The sequence below is a fragment of the Homalodisca vitripennis genome, chromosome 1, assembly GCF_021130785.1.
Source record: "Homalodisca vitripennis isolate AUS2020 chromosome 1, UT_GWSS_2.1, whole genome shotgun sequence".
NCBI classification, from domain to species: Eukaryota; Metazoa; Arthropoda; class Insecta; order Hemiptera; family Cicadellidae; genus Homalodisca; species Homalodisca vitripennis.
Genome location: NC_060207.1, coordinates 104,657,691 through 104,674,701, shown reverse-complemented (window position 1 = coordinate 104,674,701; position 17,011 = coordinate 104,657,691). Strand labels below are relative to the sequence as shown.

At 32.3% G+C, this 17,011-nt stretch overlaps 1 protein-coding gene across 1 annotated transcript in view; it reads left to right on the top strand.

Moving 5' to 3' along the window:
- Positions 1–17,011, top strand: part of LOC124374068 (calpain-C-like) — a 164,173-nt gene that overhangs the window by 21,322 nt on the left and 125,840 nt on the right. Inside the window, exon 2 of the mRNA XM_046832399.1 lies at positions 7,716–7,853. Within this exon, the coding sequence (XP_046688355.1) occupies positions 7,716–7,853 (138 nt within the window). The remainder of the gene's footprint in view (positions 1–7,715; positions 7,854–17,011) is intronic.

The following is a 17,011-nucleotide window of genomic DNA, read 5'->3' as shown; positions in this document are numbered from 1 at the left end:
AATAAACTGGAAAATTCATATCAATAAATTAAAAAACAATTTAAACAATATTTTGAGATACTTTTATTTTTTACGAGAAATGTGTAATGAAACATTGTTACGAATGTTATATTTTGCTTTGGTCCAAAGTAGATTAGAATATGGAATATTTTTTTGGGGAGGGACATATTTTTCAAACATTAAGCCATTACACATTCTGCAAAAACATTTCATAAGATTAATATCCTTTAAAAATAGAACTGAGTTTTCACGTCCTCTTTTTGAACATTTAAAAATACTTCCATTACAGTACTTGTTTGTCTACAATGTAATGAAACTTTTCTATAAAAAGAATGGTAGCATGCCTCGAGATAATAATACATACAAGCATAGACTTAGGAATAGGAATGCATTTTTTGTCCCAAAACCTTGTACAACCTTTTTTACGAAATCCTATATTTTCGTTGCCCCTAGGATTTATAATAAATTACCGGAGAGTATTAAAACTTCTAAAAATGTAAATATATTCGTAAAAAGACTTAAAAATTGGCTATTTAGTATAAAAGAGATTAAAACACTGCTAGAGATTCCTGGATGAGTAAATTAAAGTTGTAGTAGCAAAAATTGCAGCAGGGTATTGTTATTTAATTGTTCGATTTCTTATATTTCAATATTCGTAGTAGCTGTATTAATATTATTTTATTGTTATATGTATATATGTATGTATGTGTGTATGTATGTTTATATGGATATGTGTGTGAATGTATATTTTACAAGGAGTTATTTTATTTTACATTATATGGCACAATTTAACCATATTAAATAGATGCGTGTTTTGTTTTGATTGTTTATGAATGAGAAGTTGAATTTTATGTTTTTGTAATTCTGAAGCTGGATAAACCATTTGTAAAAATACATTGATGGAACCTCCAAACAGGCTTAGCCTTGGAGGCCCTATTATTTCCTCATATATATTAATATCATATTTTTATTTTGTTTTAAAAACTATAAATTAAACTGGCGTTTAATTGAATTTAAGTTTATTTTTAAGTAGGACTTATATAGCCTAAAAAAACTGGCAACAAGACATTTGAGTTTTAGTTTTAGTTTTGAATTTTTGATATCCTAATATATATATTAAAAGAATTTATAAAAGTAATGGTAGTCAGTTTTATCACCGATTTCCTTCATTTTGGTTTTAAATGAAAGGTGTTTGTTCGCAGATCATGCATCAAGTATTAAAAGCCACTTAGCTTTGGTATTTATCACCTTTAGTAAAAAATGTTTTCCTCACATACATTTCTTATGGGGATCTGAAACATACCGTTACCATTTCTTTTTCAATTTTCCGGTGGAATGAACCTACATACTCCGTTTTTATTTAAGAAAACTCAGTGAATGTGCGCTTTTATATTGACCTACTGATCACTCAAATTGCTTGAGACTGAGTGAGGAGACTTAGGCGCGGACATTTGGCCTAAAGTTTAGTTTTTTAAGGATTTTTAAGCCATAAAGCCTTTGTCAGCCGTTCATTAGGCATCTCGAGAGGTTTGTTTACATTCAGATTATTTAACTTGTTCATGTAAGTTTAGTGTAGCTGTTGGTCTCGCCACTTTATACATTTGGAAGGAAAACAAAAGACGCTCGCAGGAATAGTGAAAATTGCAATTTCGGAGTAAAGATAATAATTTAATGAGATGTGTTCCTTTAACCACAGGAAGAAGACAAAGACAAGAAGATGCTGATTTGATGACATCTGATCCTTCTTCCTCTAAAAGAAGACGATTGGTACCTCCACCAACTAATCCTAATTTAATGACGTGGGGTTCTTCAACCATTAACAATTTTGAAGTCATTCCCATTATGGGTATCGGTAACTGTTTATTTCGGGCAATCTCTCATTGTTTATTTAGAACTGAAGATAGACACCATGAGGTCCTGAAGGATAGTTCTAGAACATCTATGAGGGAAACGCTTCATTTAAGTTATGTTGTTGTTGATCCTGACAAGTATGTTACTGCTCATATACCATTTTCTCCTTTAACGAGGTAAACAATTACTGACGCCCTCTCCCCTCCCCAACTGATTACAATATCGAGTAACGCTGCGGAGTAGCGCGGGTTCATTATAAATATTATAAATGCGAAAGTGCCTTTGTTTGTTTAATTGTTTTGTTTTCACCCATAAACCAATCAACCGATTGTACTTAAAGTGTAAATGGACATTAGCGTCCGTGGGATGAATGTAGGCATGTTCTTATTTCGAAAAGCCTTCCGGGCTACGCCCCACAGGTCTCTGAGGTAGTTCAATTTACCATCTTGAACTCTAAAGTTGTGAAATATTAATTGAAAGAGTTTGTTAAATATCGACTGTTCTTTTTACATATTGTATTATGACAGCAAGACCATTTGTTTAAATTATTTAACCACTATCTAAATGATAATATTTATGTGTCATAAACAAAATTTAACTGACACTATATTTCTTCGTCATGACGACAAGGGAAATAACTATGACACTGGAAATATCTTAGAAGAAAAGCAGATTGCAAGAGAACTAAGTAGATCCTTTTTGACAGAGGAAGTTGTCAGACATCTACATGTGTACATATAGTCTTGCTCAGGACAAGAAATTAAACTCAAGTTTGACACCATAAATGCATTAGACCGTTAAGTTAAACTGCCTGAAGTAAACGCTTTTGGGTTTTGGACGAAGAAGGCTTCTAAGTAGATAAATATAATTCCTTCGTCGGGACGAGGCAAACTCAACTATGACGCTGTAAATATATTAGATCGGAAAATAATCATGAGAGCTGGAATTAAGCGGTTCTTTGAACTAAAGTAATTTTAGAGACCTATGTTTTTTATGAGAGCAAAGAGGCAAACTCAGTTACCCCATCTGAAAAATATTTAATTTAAACCATAAATGCTCTTATACGCGCTAAACTTGACATAAGAGTTAGTTTCTCAACCTCTGATTACTGAATCAGCCATGAAAACCGAAATAATATTAACCTGATTGTATGGCTACTTACGTTTAAAAAATACCGTAGAGGACTATCTTATTTCATCATACATGCTTTGACAAAGTAAGCTACGGACTCTGGTTTTAAAAACAGTCTTTTTTATGTGAACGTTTTTCGACCCGTACTGTTTGACAAAGTTATTAGCAAGTCTTAAGTGATATAGTACTAACATTTTTAAGCTCCATCGTATTCCCTATAACAATATTATGTTACACTATAAATCTGCCATGCCATTTTTCGGTTTCAGTTATAGAATTTCAGACTAAGAGTATTATATGTTCTTAAGCTTGTATTTTGTGTTTTTATTTATTTTCTCCGATAAACCTACACATAAGGGGCTGTCAATTAGGGCTATACCATAGATACGCATATTTATGGGGAAATATACATGACAAAAAGTACAAAAAACTGAATCTATTCCAATTTTTTAAATGCTTATGAACAACGGAAGGAAAAGTAAAACATATTATTTATGCCTATGGAGAAAAGGAAAGTGTAAACATGTAAAATCAAGCTCAGAGCTGCGGTTACAGAACATAAATTTTGTATATTAAATACAGTATATTATAACAACAACATAAAACGTTGGATAACTTACAGGAGCAGAATATAATCAGATATATCACGTCGTGTGAGGTCTTGTACAGCTATTTAGAATCTTATGGCCTCAGAAATATAACTAATTATCGCTTTATTGGCCACTGGAGCCTCGTTTTAACTAGTGTGTTTATTAGGTACGCAGAAGTGTTACGAATGCAGTTAAAATACCATGACCTCAGATTTATTATTTGCTACTTGATTGCCTTTGGAGGTTCATATTCGCCAATGTAGAAGAATATGTTATAGAACTAGCTAGATTCCCATGACTTCTGGGTTATAATTAAGTCTAATTACTTATTTGTCGTTGAAGCACAATATTTGCCATATTTGTCGTATATAATGTGTAAAATACCTAGTTAGAACCCAGAATTGTTGTTTACTATTTGTCTTAGAGGGATAGGTGAGTGAGGTGTTATAGTTCCAGCATATACTTTTAAACATAGAAAACACCACACCAAATCCATCATTGAAGTAAAGATCACAACCTTCAGAAACAATTATCGCAAACCTTGTTACAATTATCAAAATCCAAACGTCGAACAGTTTATGGCAGAAATATAATCTGATTAATTCTCGTTTCCCCAAACAAAAGCTGCAGTACAAATTGGTTTGGTAATGAAACATTCCAGCTCATCCATTTTTCATATATAAATGTGGTCCGGTTAAAAGGATTAATTATACCTTTATGTAATAAACGCGTATTATACCTGCCATTATTCCCTAAGGGAGTGGAGCGTGAAAATTATTGGTGCCGTGTGTTCATTTAATTGGCCTTTGTGATGACTATCATCAATCAAATATCCGTTATGGAATAATTTCTCGCCCAAATAACAGTATATTTATTTAATCGTTTTACTAAACTGTATTCATTTTTATTGCTTTCCAATATTTTACCACGTTTTTTTATATTTGTATCAATGATAAATCGTTGCAGCCAATATTATTCTCATATTACATACTATGAAAATCCCAGTATTATTTATATAATTTCTAGTTCACCGTTAACTATGTTATGAACAAAAACAATTGCACTAAAACTGAATATTGTGTATTTTTTAATGTTGCATGCACTCGTACTATCCATTAATGGCAATTTCTCATGAGTGACAGAACATGATTTCCATATATTGCGGACATTGAGAATTGAGAACGACTAGGTAGGTAGATGCCTCCCACAGCATTACCTACTCGTACTATCCATTAATGGCAATTTCTCATGAGTGACAGAACATGATTTCCATGTATTGCGGACATTGAGAATTGAGAACGACTAGGTAGGTAGATGCCTCCCACAGCATTACCTACTCGTACTATCCATTAATGGCAATTTCTCATGAGTGACAGAACATGATTTCCATGTATTGCGGACATTGAGAATTGAGAACGACTAGGTAGGTAGATGCCTCCCACAGCATTACCTACTCGTGAAGTCCGGATTTTAGTCGCGGTGTGATAGGATCGTATAGCCATCAAGGAAATCCCAGAGATTATAATCTAATGGTTTCAATAACACGTTAAAATTCCACGAGCCACAGTACATAACATATTGGTAACTAACCCTGGTCTGAGTGTATTTTTATGGCGTTCGTGAAAAAGTCGGAGTCGTAAGTCCGTTTAGTCTATGTAGTAGCGTTTTACGGATAGTCATTGATTATATTCTAATTTCTTTAGATCTTAGGCAGCGTCACTAATACCATCTATGTTTTCTGTTGCTCACCGCTTCGAAACATTACTAACACAATTACAATTTTATTTTGGTCTCGCTGTTATCTTCAATCAAAGGAAATTCTGAACGTTTGATGTCAGAATTTACCACAATTTATAGACCATAATCAATATTATAAACATTTGATGTTAGAATGTACACAATTTATAGGTTAATATCAATATTATGATTGGAATACACTCTCTACAACCAAAGAACTACTGATAAATAGGTAAAAATAATATCAAAATTGTATAAAAGCTGGCTCAAAATTAGAAAACTTTATGGCCAGTGAAAGGTCATGTTTCTATTGTATACCCCTAGAGTCTATAAAACTCCATGTAGCCCAGTCCATATTCGAAGGGCCAAAGTGTCTAATACTGCTTACCATTATTAGAAACAATTATATAACTAACTATTTTGTTTGTCTTAGTAAATTAGCGACAACAGAACACAGTTGCAAAACAAAACATGCAGTAGAATTCGACGATCCAAAAATGTGTCTAGATTGATTAATAAATCCATTTTGAATACATTTGCCACAGGTTTTGTACATGAAATGACATGTGAAAACTTACAGCTCATTATGTACATTATGTCTCAATCTACATGCGTCAACAATAATAATATACAAGAAATTATTATAAACGTATCAAAAAGAGTAACGATGGCCAAGGCGTCGAACTTTGGCTCTGAGTTTATAGATAGCGCAGGTTCAGATCCAGTCTGTGACCGTAACACTTTTTACCAGTATTATAGATATTGTACTGTATTGACTCTCTCACTTATTTTATTCGGTAAGTTCCTTCCACAGTCCAGTGGCCAATTGAGATGGGTTGAATAATGTACCGAAATGAAATTGACACAGAATTGTAAACGTTGCTTTATTTAGGCTTATTGTGAGCGAAAGGGTAGCTATATCAGTAAAGTTAATCGAGGTAAGTGATGGTGAGGATGTATTCCATTATGTATGCCATGGAAATAAGCCAAACCTCATAAGTAATCTGAGATTACTTATCTTAGTATCAAGATGGAAGGAAGAGCTTTAAAAAGTAAATAACATTATATTAGCAAAAGGTCAGCTGCCTTTGATAAAGAAGCCGTGTTGTAATCACTGATTAGTAGAACTCAGCCAATTATGAAACAATTTTGCCTCTTAAACTTGTCTTTGTAAGCGGTTAGGAATTACAGACTCTGATTAGCTGTAGACCGAAAAAAATATATGTGGTCAAGCCATCTCAACATTTTTATTTTTGTCAAAATTATTTAGATTTTCGACGTGATTATAACTGGAAAAGCTACATGACATAGTAGTTTATTTATATTAGTAGCTAAAACTAAATGTCGGAAACAAAATAAATATGATACAATGATAGTAAAAACACTGCATAACACCACTCTGATTTATGCATGTACATCTGATTTAAAATATGGCCATGATAGGACTCAGTGGCGTTATAGAACTTTATTTCGGAAGGGGCTAACACACTGAGTGGTCTAGGAGGTATAAAATACCTTCCAGAAACCGGGACTCGGTCATCTTGCCCTGAAATCTTCCCGAGAAATTGTTGAGCTTTAATACTCATAAATGTGTTCTCGCTTAAAGCAAACTAAAGTGTTTTTATATATGTCTATCTAAATATCTGGGGGAGGCTTAGCGCCTAGGCTTGAGCAAGAAACAGATCTTGCTGGCACAGTAGCAGCTTTGAAGATCATATCGCTTAAATATTAAAGGTTATATTGCAGATTTGGGGAATTCAATCACGATTCAACAAAGCAGACGAACCCTATAAACTCCGTCTTCTGGAACGACAAAATGTGGGATAGTTAGGCCATTGGTCTTATCACCAGCTACAGCTTTATAGTTATGCTGATCTGATATTTTAACGTATTTTGTGTTTCAACTAGTAGTGACGGTAATTCGGTTTTGATTCATCTCAACAGCCGAAGTCACTAAAGGAATTGCAACTTCAACGTCATTCAAGAACATTTAACAATATTTAAGTTGAATTTGTAGAATATAAACTTTCCAAAATAGCACTTGAAAGAAGTTTAACTATTTGTCATATAATACGAAGCCAAAATGTAGAGATGAGAAAGAGATCAATCATGCTTGATCATTCTGTGTACTAAGCACTTACATAAGTTCACACAACTTAGAAAACACTGATTTCATTGAGTCAATTCTGTAAATAAGATGTAGATTATAATGTAATAATGTAAGTTTTCAAGTTTTTTTTTTCAATAATATAAAAAATACATAAGCAGCTGTCCAGCTCGCAATTAGCATAGACATTTTTTATTTTCAGGGAAGCGGTGACGGGAATTCGATTTTAACTTTACTGTATTTTTATAGACAAATATTTTCATTGATTTTATTAAGTCATTAATGTACTCATGTTATAGATGAGTGATTTTGAGCGGATTCGCCGGACCTGTGTGAAGCGGGGAGAGCTCTGGGAAGACCCGGAGTTCCCCGCCACTCAAACTTCTGTCTTCTACCACCAGACACCACCCTTCCAGTTTGTGTGGAAGCGACCCAAGGTTAGTCAGTACTCTTGTTAAGAAACAATTTGTATGTATTTGGGAGAGCTCTGGGAGGACCTGGAGTTCCCAGCAACTCAGACTTTTGTCTCTACCACCAGACACCATCCTTCCAGATTGTGTGGAAGCGACCCAAGGTTAGTATGTGTTCATGGTAAGAAACAGCTTGTGTGTAGTGGGGAGAGCTTCAGGAGGACCCGGAATTCTCAGCGATTCAGACTTTTGTCTCCTACCACCAGACACCCCCTTCTAGTTTGTGTGGGAGCAACCAAAGGTTAGTCAGTGTTTTTGTTAAGAAACAGTTTGTATGTATTGGGGAGAGCTCTGGGAGGACCTGGAGTTCCCAGCAACACAGACTTCTGTCTTCAACCACCAGACACCACCTTTCCAGGTTGTGTGGAAGCGACCCAAGGTTAGTCAGTGTTCTTGGTACGAAACAGCTTGTGTGTAGGGGGAGATCTCCAGGAGGACCCGGAGTTCCCCGCCACTCAGACTTCTGCTTTCTACCACAAAACACAACCCTTCTAGTTCGTGTGGAAGCGACTCAAGGTCAGTCATCGGTAACAAATAACCACAAGGAAGCTAAAAACAGAATGTGTATGTGGTTCGGGTGACCAACTCAATCGGCTACACTATCACTGTACTGTCTAATGCTGACAACAATCGATTGTTTCACTAGGTAGTCCCAAACAATCGATTTACTCGGTTATTGTTTATACTTCGGTTTTTTTAGCTCATTACCCTACAAATTGCGTTAATTTAAAGAAATCATTTACTTCCCATAAATTAATTCTCAGTATTCATTAATTGTACTGTAAGTAAGACTACCAGCCTATTTAGAAATGTTGGCACATTTGTTTTGCATATGGGCTTGCATTCATAATGAAATGTGAATTATTCCCTTAAATAACTTTCTTTATGCAAAATGTAAGCTTAGCTTAGTCAAATCCAAATTGGTAGCAAAGTTCATAATATTGTCACTCTTTTACTGTTTAATATCGAAGTAAAAAACATTAAATTTTATTATTGCATTAAAGACGTAAAGCTGACATTCTTGAGTTACTTTTATAATTATTTTAATATTATGATTGCTAGAGATTATTATACTTTCCACAAATTACTTGAAATTAATCATGATTTATCAGTGAAACGTTTAAAATTAAAGGAGTTTCTTACATGTATAATCGTTATTTTAAGGCTTTACCCACACAAGAGGGAAAAACCACAATCTTAAAAAAGGATAACAGGATTACGGATATTTGTCATCGTTATGTGTTGACATGTAACGAGAGCACACAGGATAACATATAACGATATATATATATGTAGTCTTGTTATCCTTTCCCATAACCCATCGTCTATAATCAATTTTTAAAAGTCCTTGATTCCAATATTCATAAATGATATTAAATATCAATCTAGATGAAAGATATTGTCTTTTCTGAACTACAACACATCTCATATTAACAAACAAAATCCATGTTATGCCTAAAATCATTTGAATCGTATATTTGAAATCCAAATTGAGGTGTGTACTAAATCATAAAATCACTTTTGTGTTTAGATATTTCAGAGTGTGTTTTTTTTAAATATTCTTTACATTCTATAAAACATACAAACTAATCTAAATATTACTATAGCTATATATTTTTCGAGTTTTTTTTCTCATATTATAAGTAGGTTTAAGAGAAAATCTAAAAAAAAAAAAAAAAAAAAAAAAAAAAACAATAATTTAAGTGGAAACGAGAAAAAATGCAAATTTTAAATGTATAATTTCAAAAAGCGAGTATTAAAAATTAATCAAGCAATATGTGAAACGTACAAGGAGGAAAAGGACCTGGAATGTTGGACAGAGTAATAGTTTGTGGTAAATGGATGTGACAATATAGAGTTGGACACTTGAACACTGTAACGTTTAATGAGATACTTTTAGTTGCGTATTCGACATGATCTTTGTTTTCAATCCTACGGTTTTCCGAGTTATTTTGCCACGTACAATTAAATAAGTTTGTACTTTAGAGGAAGCGGTACGTAATTGTACCCCTCAGATTTCTAGAGTCGGAACACTCTCTCCCCCTCCGCTACAGCTGCAATTATTGGATACTCATAAAGTCTCTCCCTCCATCTAATTATCATTTGAATGTCTACACAGTGAAAAGTTCACTTTCATTGACGTTTATAGGTTTTGAAGTTATGTTTTTGGTAGGTAGATAAAATATAAAAAAGGTAGAAGTACACCAACTCGTTGTCGAATAGTAAGCCTTCGTTGGTGGTCAACCAAATCCTATAACAGAACAAGCACAGTTATCGAACTCTACTGGCTATTAGAAATGAAGTTTCATAAAAAACGTATATTCTATAGCCCAATTCGTTCTCGATATATCCTAAGGAGGACAGAACAGAAATTGTCCCAGTATCATGAGAGGGATTGTCAACGCTTCAACCTTATAAAAACGTATAGTCTATAGTCCAATTCGTTCTCGAGATATCCTAAGAAGGACAGAACAGAAATTGTCCCAGTATCCTGAGAGGGATTGTCAACGCTTCAACCTTATAAAAACGTATAGTCTATAGCCCAATTCGTTCTCGAGATATCCTAAGGAGGACAGAACAGAAATTGTCCCAGTATCCTGAGAGGGATTGTCAACGCTTCAACCTTATAAAAACGTATATTCTATAGCCCAATTCGTTCTCGAGATATCCTAAGGAGGACAGAACAGAAATTGTCCCAATATCCTGAGAGGGATTGTCAACGCTTCAACCTTATAAAAGCGTATATTCTATAGCCCAATTCGTTCTCGAGATATCCTAAGGAGGACAGAACAGAAATTGTCCCAGTATCCTGAGAGGGATTGTCAACGCTTCAACCTTATAAAAGCGTATATTCTATAGCCCAATTCGTTCTCGAGATATCCTAAGGAGGACAGAACAGAAATTGTCCCAGTATCCTGAGAAGGATTGCCAACGCTTCAACCTTATAAAAACGTATAGTCTATAGCCCAATTCGTTCTCGAGATATCCTAAGGAGGACAGAACAAAAATTGTCCCAGTATCCTGAGAGGGATTGTCAACGCTTCAACCTTATAAAAACGTATAGGCTAAGGTCCTTTGTAGATCGATTAACAAAATGGAGCAATACTTTCCACGTAATAATGACCCGTGTAATAAACACAAACATATTAACAAATAATAGTACAATCATTCGAGGCTTCAGCATTAAAAGACAGTGTTTAAAATTCTTCGAAAAACATAATAAGTTTCGTTATAGATTTATGATTTAATAATTAAAATTTGCATAAATAATTGTGACGTCATCCTTTCATCCTTTCATCCTTTAATCCATTTAATTACTAAATAATTATAATTTACTACATTTTCATAAGTATGTTTTTATTATCTATGCAGTAATTATACAAGTATATTTTGTATTATTTTTAAATTCAGTTGGAGTTCTTATTGCTTTTGAAACTAAAGGTACTACATCATGTTCAATGAAGCTGTTCTTTCAATACAATCTAAAAGTTTAAGGAAGTTGAATAAAGTTATGAACAAAAGTCAATGAGAAGTTCGATCTTGTTTTGAACCTCTCTAAACTATTTTATATCGGATTTCAACGGGTGTCAATTCCAGAGTCGCACTTAACTCAGGTATTTTTATTCTCGTCTCTTTCATTTCAGACATTTCTTCGATGTTAATTTTACATTTACTCTGTCGATTTGAAAAGTCTAATTATCTCACTTTATTAAATATTGAATAGATAGATTTCACACAAGCAATCAACAACGTACGTTTTTCGATAGTGAAATTCCAATATCTTGCACCAACAGAAATGTTTGATGGAGTTTTTGTATGAAAAGTGCAAAATAATAAATTAGTCTTACTTAAAAAATGTTTTTGAAATACTCTATATTCTTGAATAGAGCCGTAATCGTTTAAAAATCTCAAACATCAAGTCTACAAGTATTCTAACTTGCAATATGCCTCATGTTGAAGTGTACCATTAAAACTCACTTCATCGCACATTATGAAGATTTTTGATCACTCTCACTATTTTTTGATAAATTATTTAAATTTTTTTTATTTTCACTTGAGGGGCTGGACAAATTTCACTTGTATTTCTCTGTCTTCTGTCCGATGATATCTCGAAAACGACCAAGCTATAGACTTGAAACTTTGCATTAAGCTTCATTTCTATAATATGATAAACACTGACTTCTACTATGGTGCATGATATTTGGCAGAGCGTCAGCGAATATTTTTAGATCAGTTATATGGGTAACCATGATGACAACGAGAAAATAACTGAATAAATATATTTTTAAACAGACCGAGGATACTCTGGACCGTGATAGATTTTAACATGTGACATTTTCACACATACACTATAGCCAAACTATCCCAACACGTGCCACACTCTTTTTTGGTGACTTCGTGGATGGATTCTTATTATTTAAACACTGATATAAAACCCAATTGAATGAGTAAAAAGGTGAATGTATCCCGTGGCAAGATGTCTCGAGATAGATTTCATCTGTAGACTAAAAGGTTTCTGCGAAACTACATTTCTACGTATACAAGAATGAGTTCTAAGTTCACTCAGCAGGATGACACAATTTCTCTTTTGTTCGCCTAGGTATTTCTTTTCCTTACTAAATGTCTATGGCTCGGTCTGTAAATAAGGAAATGAGCTGTGCAGTTGAAATTTGCATTGAACCAGCGCAGCGATTGTTGTTAAGCGAAACCTAGTGTGGCATACTCCTACCTTGTAATATGTTTCAGATAAGTAAAACGGATTAAATACTAATAAGTTAATTATTAAATTTTATTAATTATTCATAGCGAATGTTCTACACCTTTAAATGAAGAAAACTATAACTAACCAAGCCTATTAAACATTATTTAATAACTAAGTTCCTTTATACAGTACACTCCGAGTGTATTATGCACAGCTTAATAAAAATTACGTTAAATATTTTGGGAGAGTGAAAATTAATTAAGTAAACTGAAACCATAAGTATTTTTGCTAAAGTAGTTACTTTCTCTATATATTACATCTTGTTTCGTTTTAACGACAGCGTATTCTCATATTCTCGCGTTTTCTGTCCGTTTATAATTTATCTGAAATTCGTAACTTCAGAACGGTGTGAGTTATAGTTATACTTTATACTATAAAGTAAAGCTACTTTACTTTATAGTTTTGCTATGTTATAATTTAGAGTTGGAAATTGTTAAAACATATTTTTACCTCTTTAATGGCCAACTCTTGAAATTGTAAAAACGGATCTGACAACAAAAACTGTTAAGGGATGTAAAAATGTGCACATAACACTAATTTTTTATACATCATTTGTAGTAAATAGATGATAAATAACTGAGATAATATATTCTTATTTTGAAGTGAGATATCTTTTGTAAATATTACTTTTAATAGTATACATAAGATGTAAAAATTCGTCTTATCAGTTATTTAACCAATTATAACTAATAAAGAACTACGTATTCTTACAAGATTTGTTTATTTGTCTTAAAGATATGTTGCACAAATGTCGGTTTGTATAAAATTCAGTACAAACATTTTAAAACTTTTGATTTTTTGAAACAAGTGAATTTTTTTATTATAATTACAATGCCATAACAAATACAAATATTTAATTAAACTTTTTTGTAGGGTTGACACCAACAGACTCCAAACATATGGTCAATCGTTATTTGATCATACGTGGGGTTTTGTTTATTTCATATTATTTTATCATTTCGTATATTGATTAGTGAAATTTTGAACTGCCTGACCACCAGGAATAACTCGCTGACATTGTCCGTCACTCGTACGACTCGTGTCTTGCATCCTGCCCGTGTGTTTACGTAGGAGAAAGGCACGAGAAAGTCGTAGTTGCGTCAGTCTGTCCCCGTCCTGGCGCTTTCACGCCTACTGGCCACGGCTTCCGAGGTTGCTGGCGCTGGACACTTTTTGGAGAAACTTAATTCCTGGAAGGGACTAGGCAGAGACTGTGAAACTCGTACCCGAATGTATAATTTTCTTGAGGAATGGTGCGTGAGACATTCAGGACATTAATGTGCTTGCTACCTTCAGATATTGTATTATATTATTTTAACTTATCACCTAAACTTTAATTTTAGAGTTTCAAACATGTTATGAATGGTGATAGTTCAATTGTAATTGCAGGATTCCCAGAAGAAAAGTTAACTGTTGTGGTTGTACTCTTAGCAACACGCAAGTTCGGGAGCATGATCCGATCATATTCTCGGGAACTGTGCATGTATGCTTGTTCATATATATATATATATATATATATATATATATATTATATATATATATATATATTATATATAATAATAATATGATATATAATATATATATATATATGTGTATTATTTATATATAATACATAACGAGTTTTTTATATTGCAAGGAAATGTGAAACCGCGGATAAAAGCTAGTAGTTTATACGTTTCATAACCTAATCCTGTCAGCACTTCTCAGTTTAAAAAAACCTTGTATACTTGATAAAGATTTATAGGGGCCTAGTTGTATGTATTAAGATATTTTTGTGTAAGGGAAAAACAATGTATATTTCATCAAGAATGTAAAAGTCATTAAGCTGAAATTTGGGGTACCACGGGATGGTGTTTTGGACCTATTATAATTTATTCTGTACATAAATAACTTATTGAAAAGTAAATTAAATTCAGAAATAATCGCCTATGCAGATAATACTTTGGTGTATGTTCAGTCACTATTCATTAAAAATTATAATGAATGATGGCCTTAAACAAATTGTCCAATGGCTTGTTAAAAACTTGCTAACCAACAACTCTAAATCCATGTGTATTATGTTTTTTTTTTACACCGATATGACTAAGGAGAACATATTATAAATACGAGATGAATTTGTCTTAATGTATCCACGGTCATCAGAGTTTCTATAATTGCTCTTTCTCAACAATTATAAATAATAACTTTAAGCTTATATATTTATGATGAATTTTAATCTCGCCTACATATAAAATTGTACGCCTATAAAGTGAGCAAAATAAAGGATCTCTTTACTTTATTATAAATTTCGTAAGCACTGAACATATGAAGCAACTGTATTTATCATAGATTGACAGTGCATCAAGACATTATACATTGTCAAGGTACATTTGTAGTAAGACATGTTCTCAAAGCAATATACTTTTTTAAGATAGACAGATTAACTTATTTAGTTTTCCAAACTAAAATATTAACTTATGAATAACTATAACTTATACATTGCATGTACATAAATGCCTAAGCAATTCCAAGATTTAAAAGTCGCTGTAACGATAAGGGCAGCGAGTATATTTATATTGAAACTTGACTATGTTTTAAAATATACTAACTAAATACAGTATTATTATAGTTATTATTAATTTTAGACTTATTTTATACTAATCATTTGATTCAAATCTGTATATTGTTGTGTAAAGTTTATACAACTATTGCTAAGCAATGTGTGCCCAGGCCGGTGTTTAGCTCTAGTATATATCTAGTTATTATTATGGTTATTCATATTTATTAAATTGGCCATTCATATAAATTTAATAATTCAGTTGTAAATAAACTGTTATTTATTTAGATAAATATAGGTCTTTTTCTTTTTTATACTATTTGTTATGGTTTTGTGTAAAGTAGTTATAGAATATTGTAAATTAGTTATTATTGTAAAACCTAACACTATTACAAACTACATACATAGCATACATGACATCACAACTTAATGTTTATAAAACTATATATTATTCTAACATTCCGCGTGAGTTCAACAGATCTCATGGAATATGCATTATGTAGAAAATAAACGTTCATGAACATGAACTTGAACTGGAACATATAATGTGTATTTGGAATACCAACAGTGTGTATCTTATACACTTACAGGGTTTATTATGTATAGGTATAGAGTGTAATCTTTTATATCTACAATGTGTATTTGGAATACCAACAGTGTGTATCTTATACACTTACAGGGTTTATTATGTATAGGTATAGAGTGTAATCTTTTATATCTACAATGTGTATTTGGAATACCAACAGTGTGTATCTTATACACTTACAGGGTTTATTATGTATAGGTATAGAGTGTAATCTTTTATATCTACAATGTGTATTTGGAATACCAACAGTGTGTATCTTATACACTTACAGGGTTTATTATGTATAGGTATAGAGTGTAATCTTTTATATCTACAATGTGTATTTGGAATACCAACAGTGTGTATCTTATACACTTACAGGGTTTATTATGTATAGGTATAGAGTGTAATCTTTTATATCTACAATGTGTATTTGGAATACCAACAGTGTGTATCTTATACACTTACAGGGTTTATTATGTATAGGTATAGAGTGTAATCTTTTATATCTACAATGTGTATTTGGAATACCAACAGTGTGTATCTTATACACTTACAGGGTTTATTATGTATAGGTATAGAGTGTAATCTTTTATATCTACAATGTGTATTTGGAATACCAACAGTGTGTATCTTATACACTTACAGGGTTTATTATGTATAGGTATAGAGTGTAATCTTTTATATCTACAATGTGTATTTGGAATACCAACAGTGTGTATCTTATACACTTACAGTGTTTATTATGTATAGGTATAGAGTGTAATCTTTTATATCTACAATGTGTATTTTTATACCTATAACGTGTATGTAAAACATAACAATTTTTTAATTCTCAGATAATTCTATACAAGTCTAGCCCAAAAATAGCAAATAATAGTCTATCCAATTCCAGTTACTAGTCCCTATAATTGAATTTTCAAAAACGTTGGTAATAATCGATTATGCTGGTGGGGCTTTCCGGTACATCAAATGCCATGCTTAAAGTTTGTACAAATTTGGCAAATATGTACAATTTGTTAAATTAATTATTATTGTTAAGTTTATTTGAATTTTATATTTATTATTTGACACCGTAATATTCCATTACTTTTACCTGTTGCAGGCATATGTGTATAATTTGTTAAGTTTATTGTTAAATTAATTGTTATTGTTAAGTTTATTAAGTTCGTCTGAATTTTATATTTATTATTTAATTCCATAATATCCAATTACTTTTATCTGTTGCATATTTATTTATTCAGTATGACTAATAATAATGT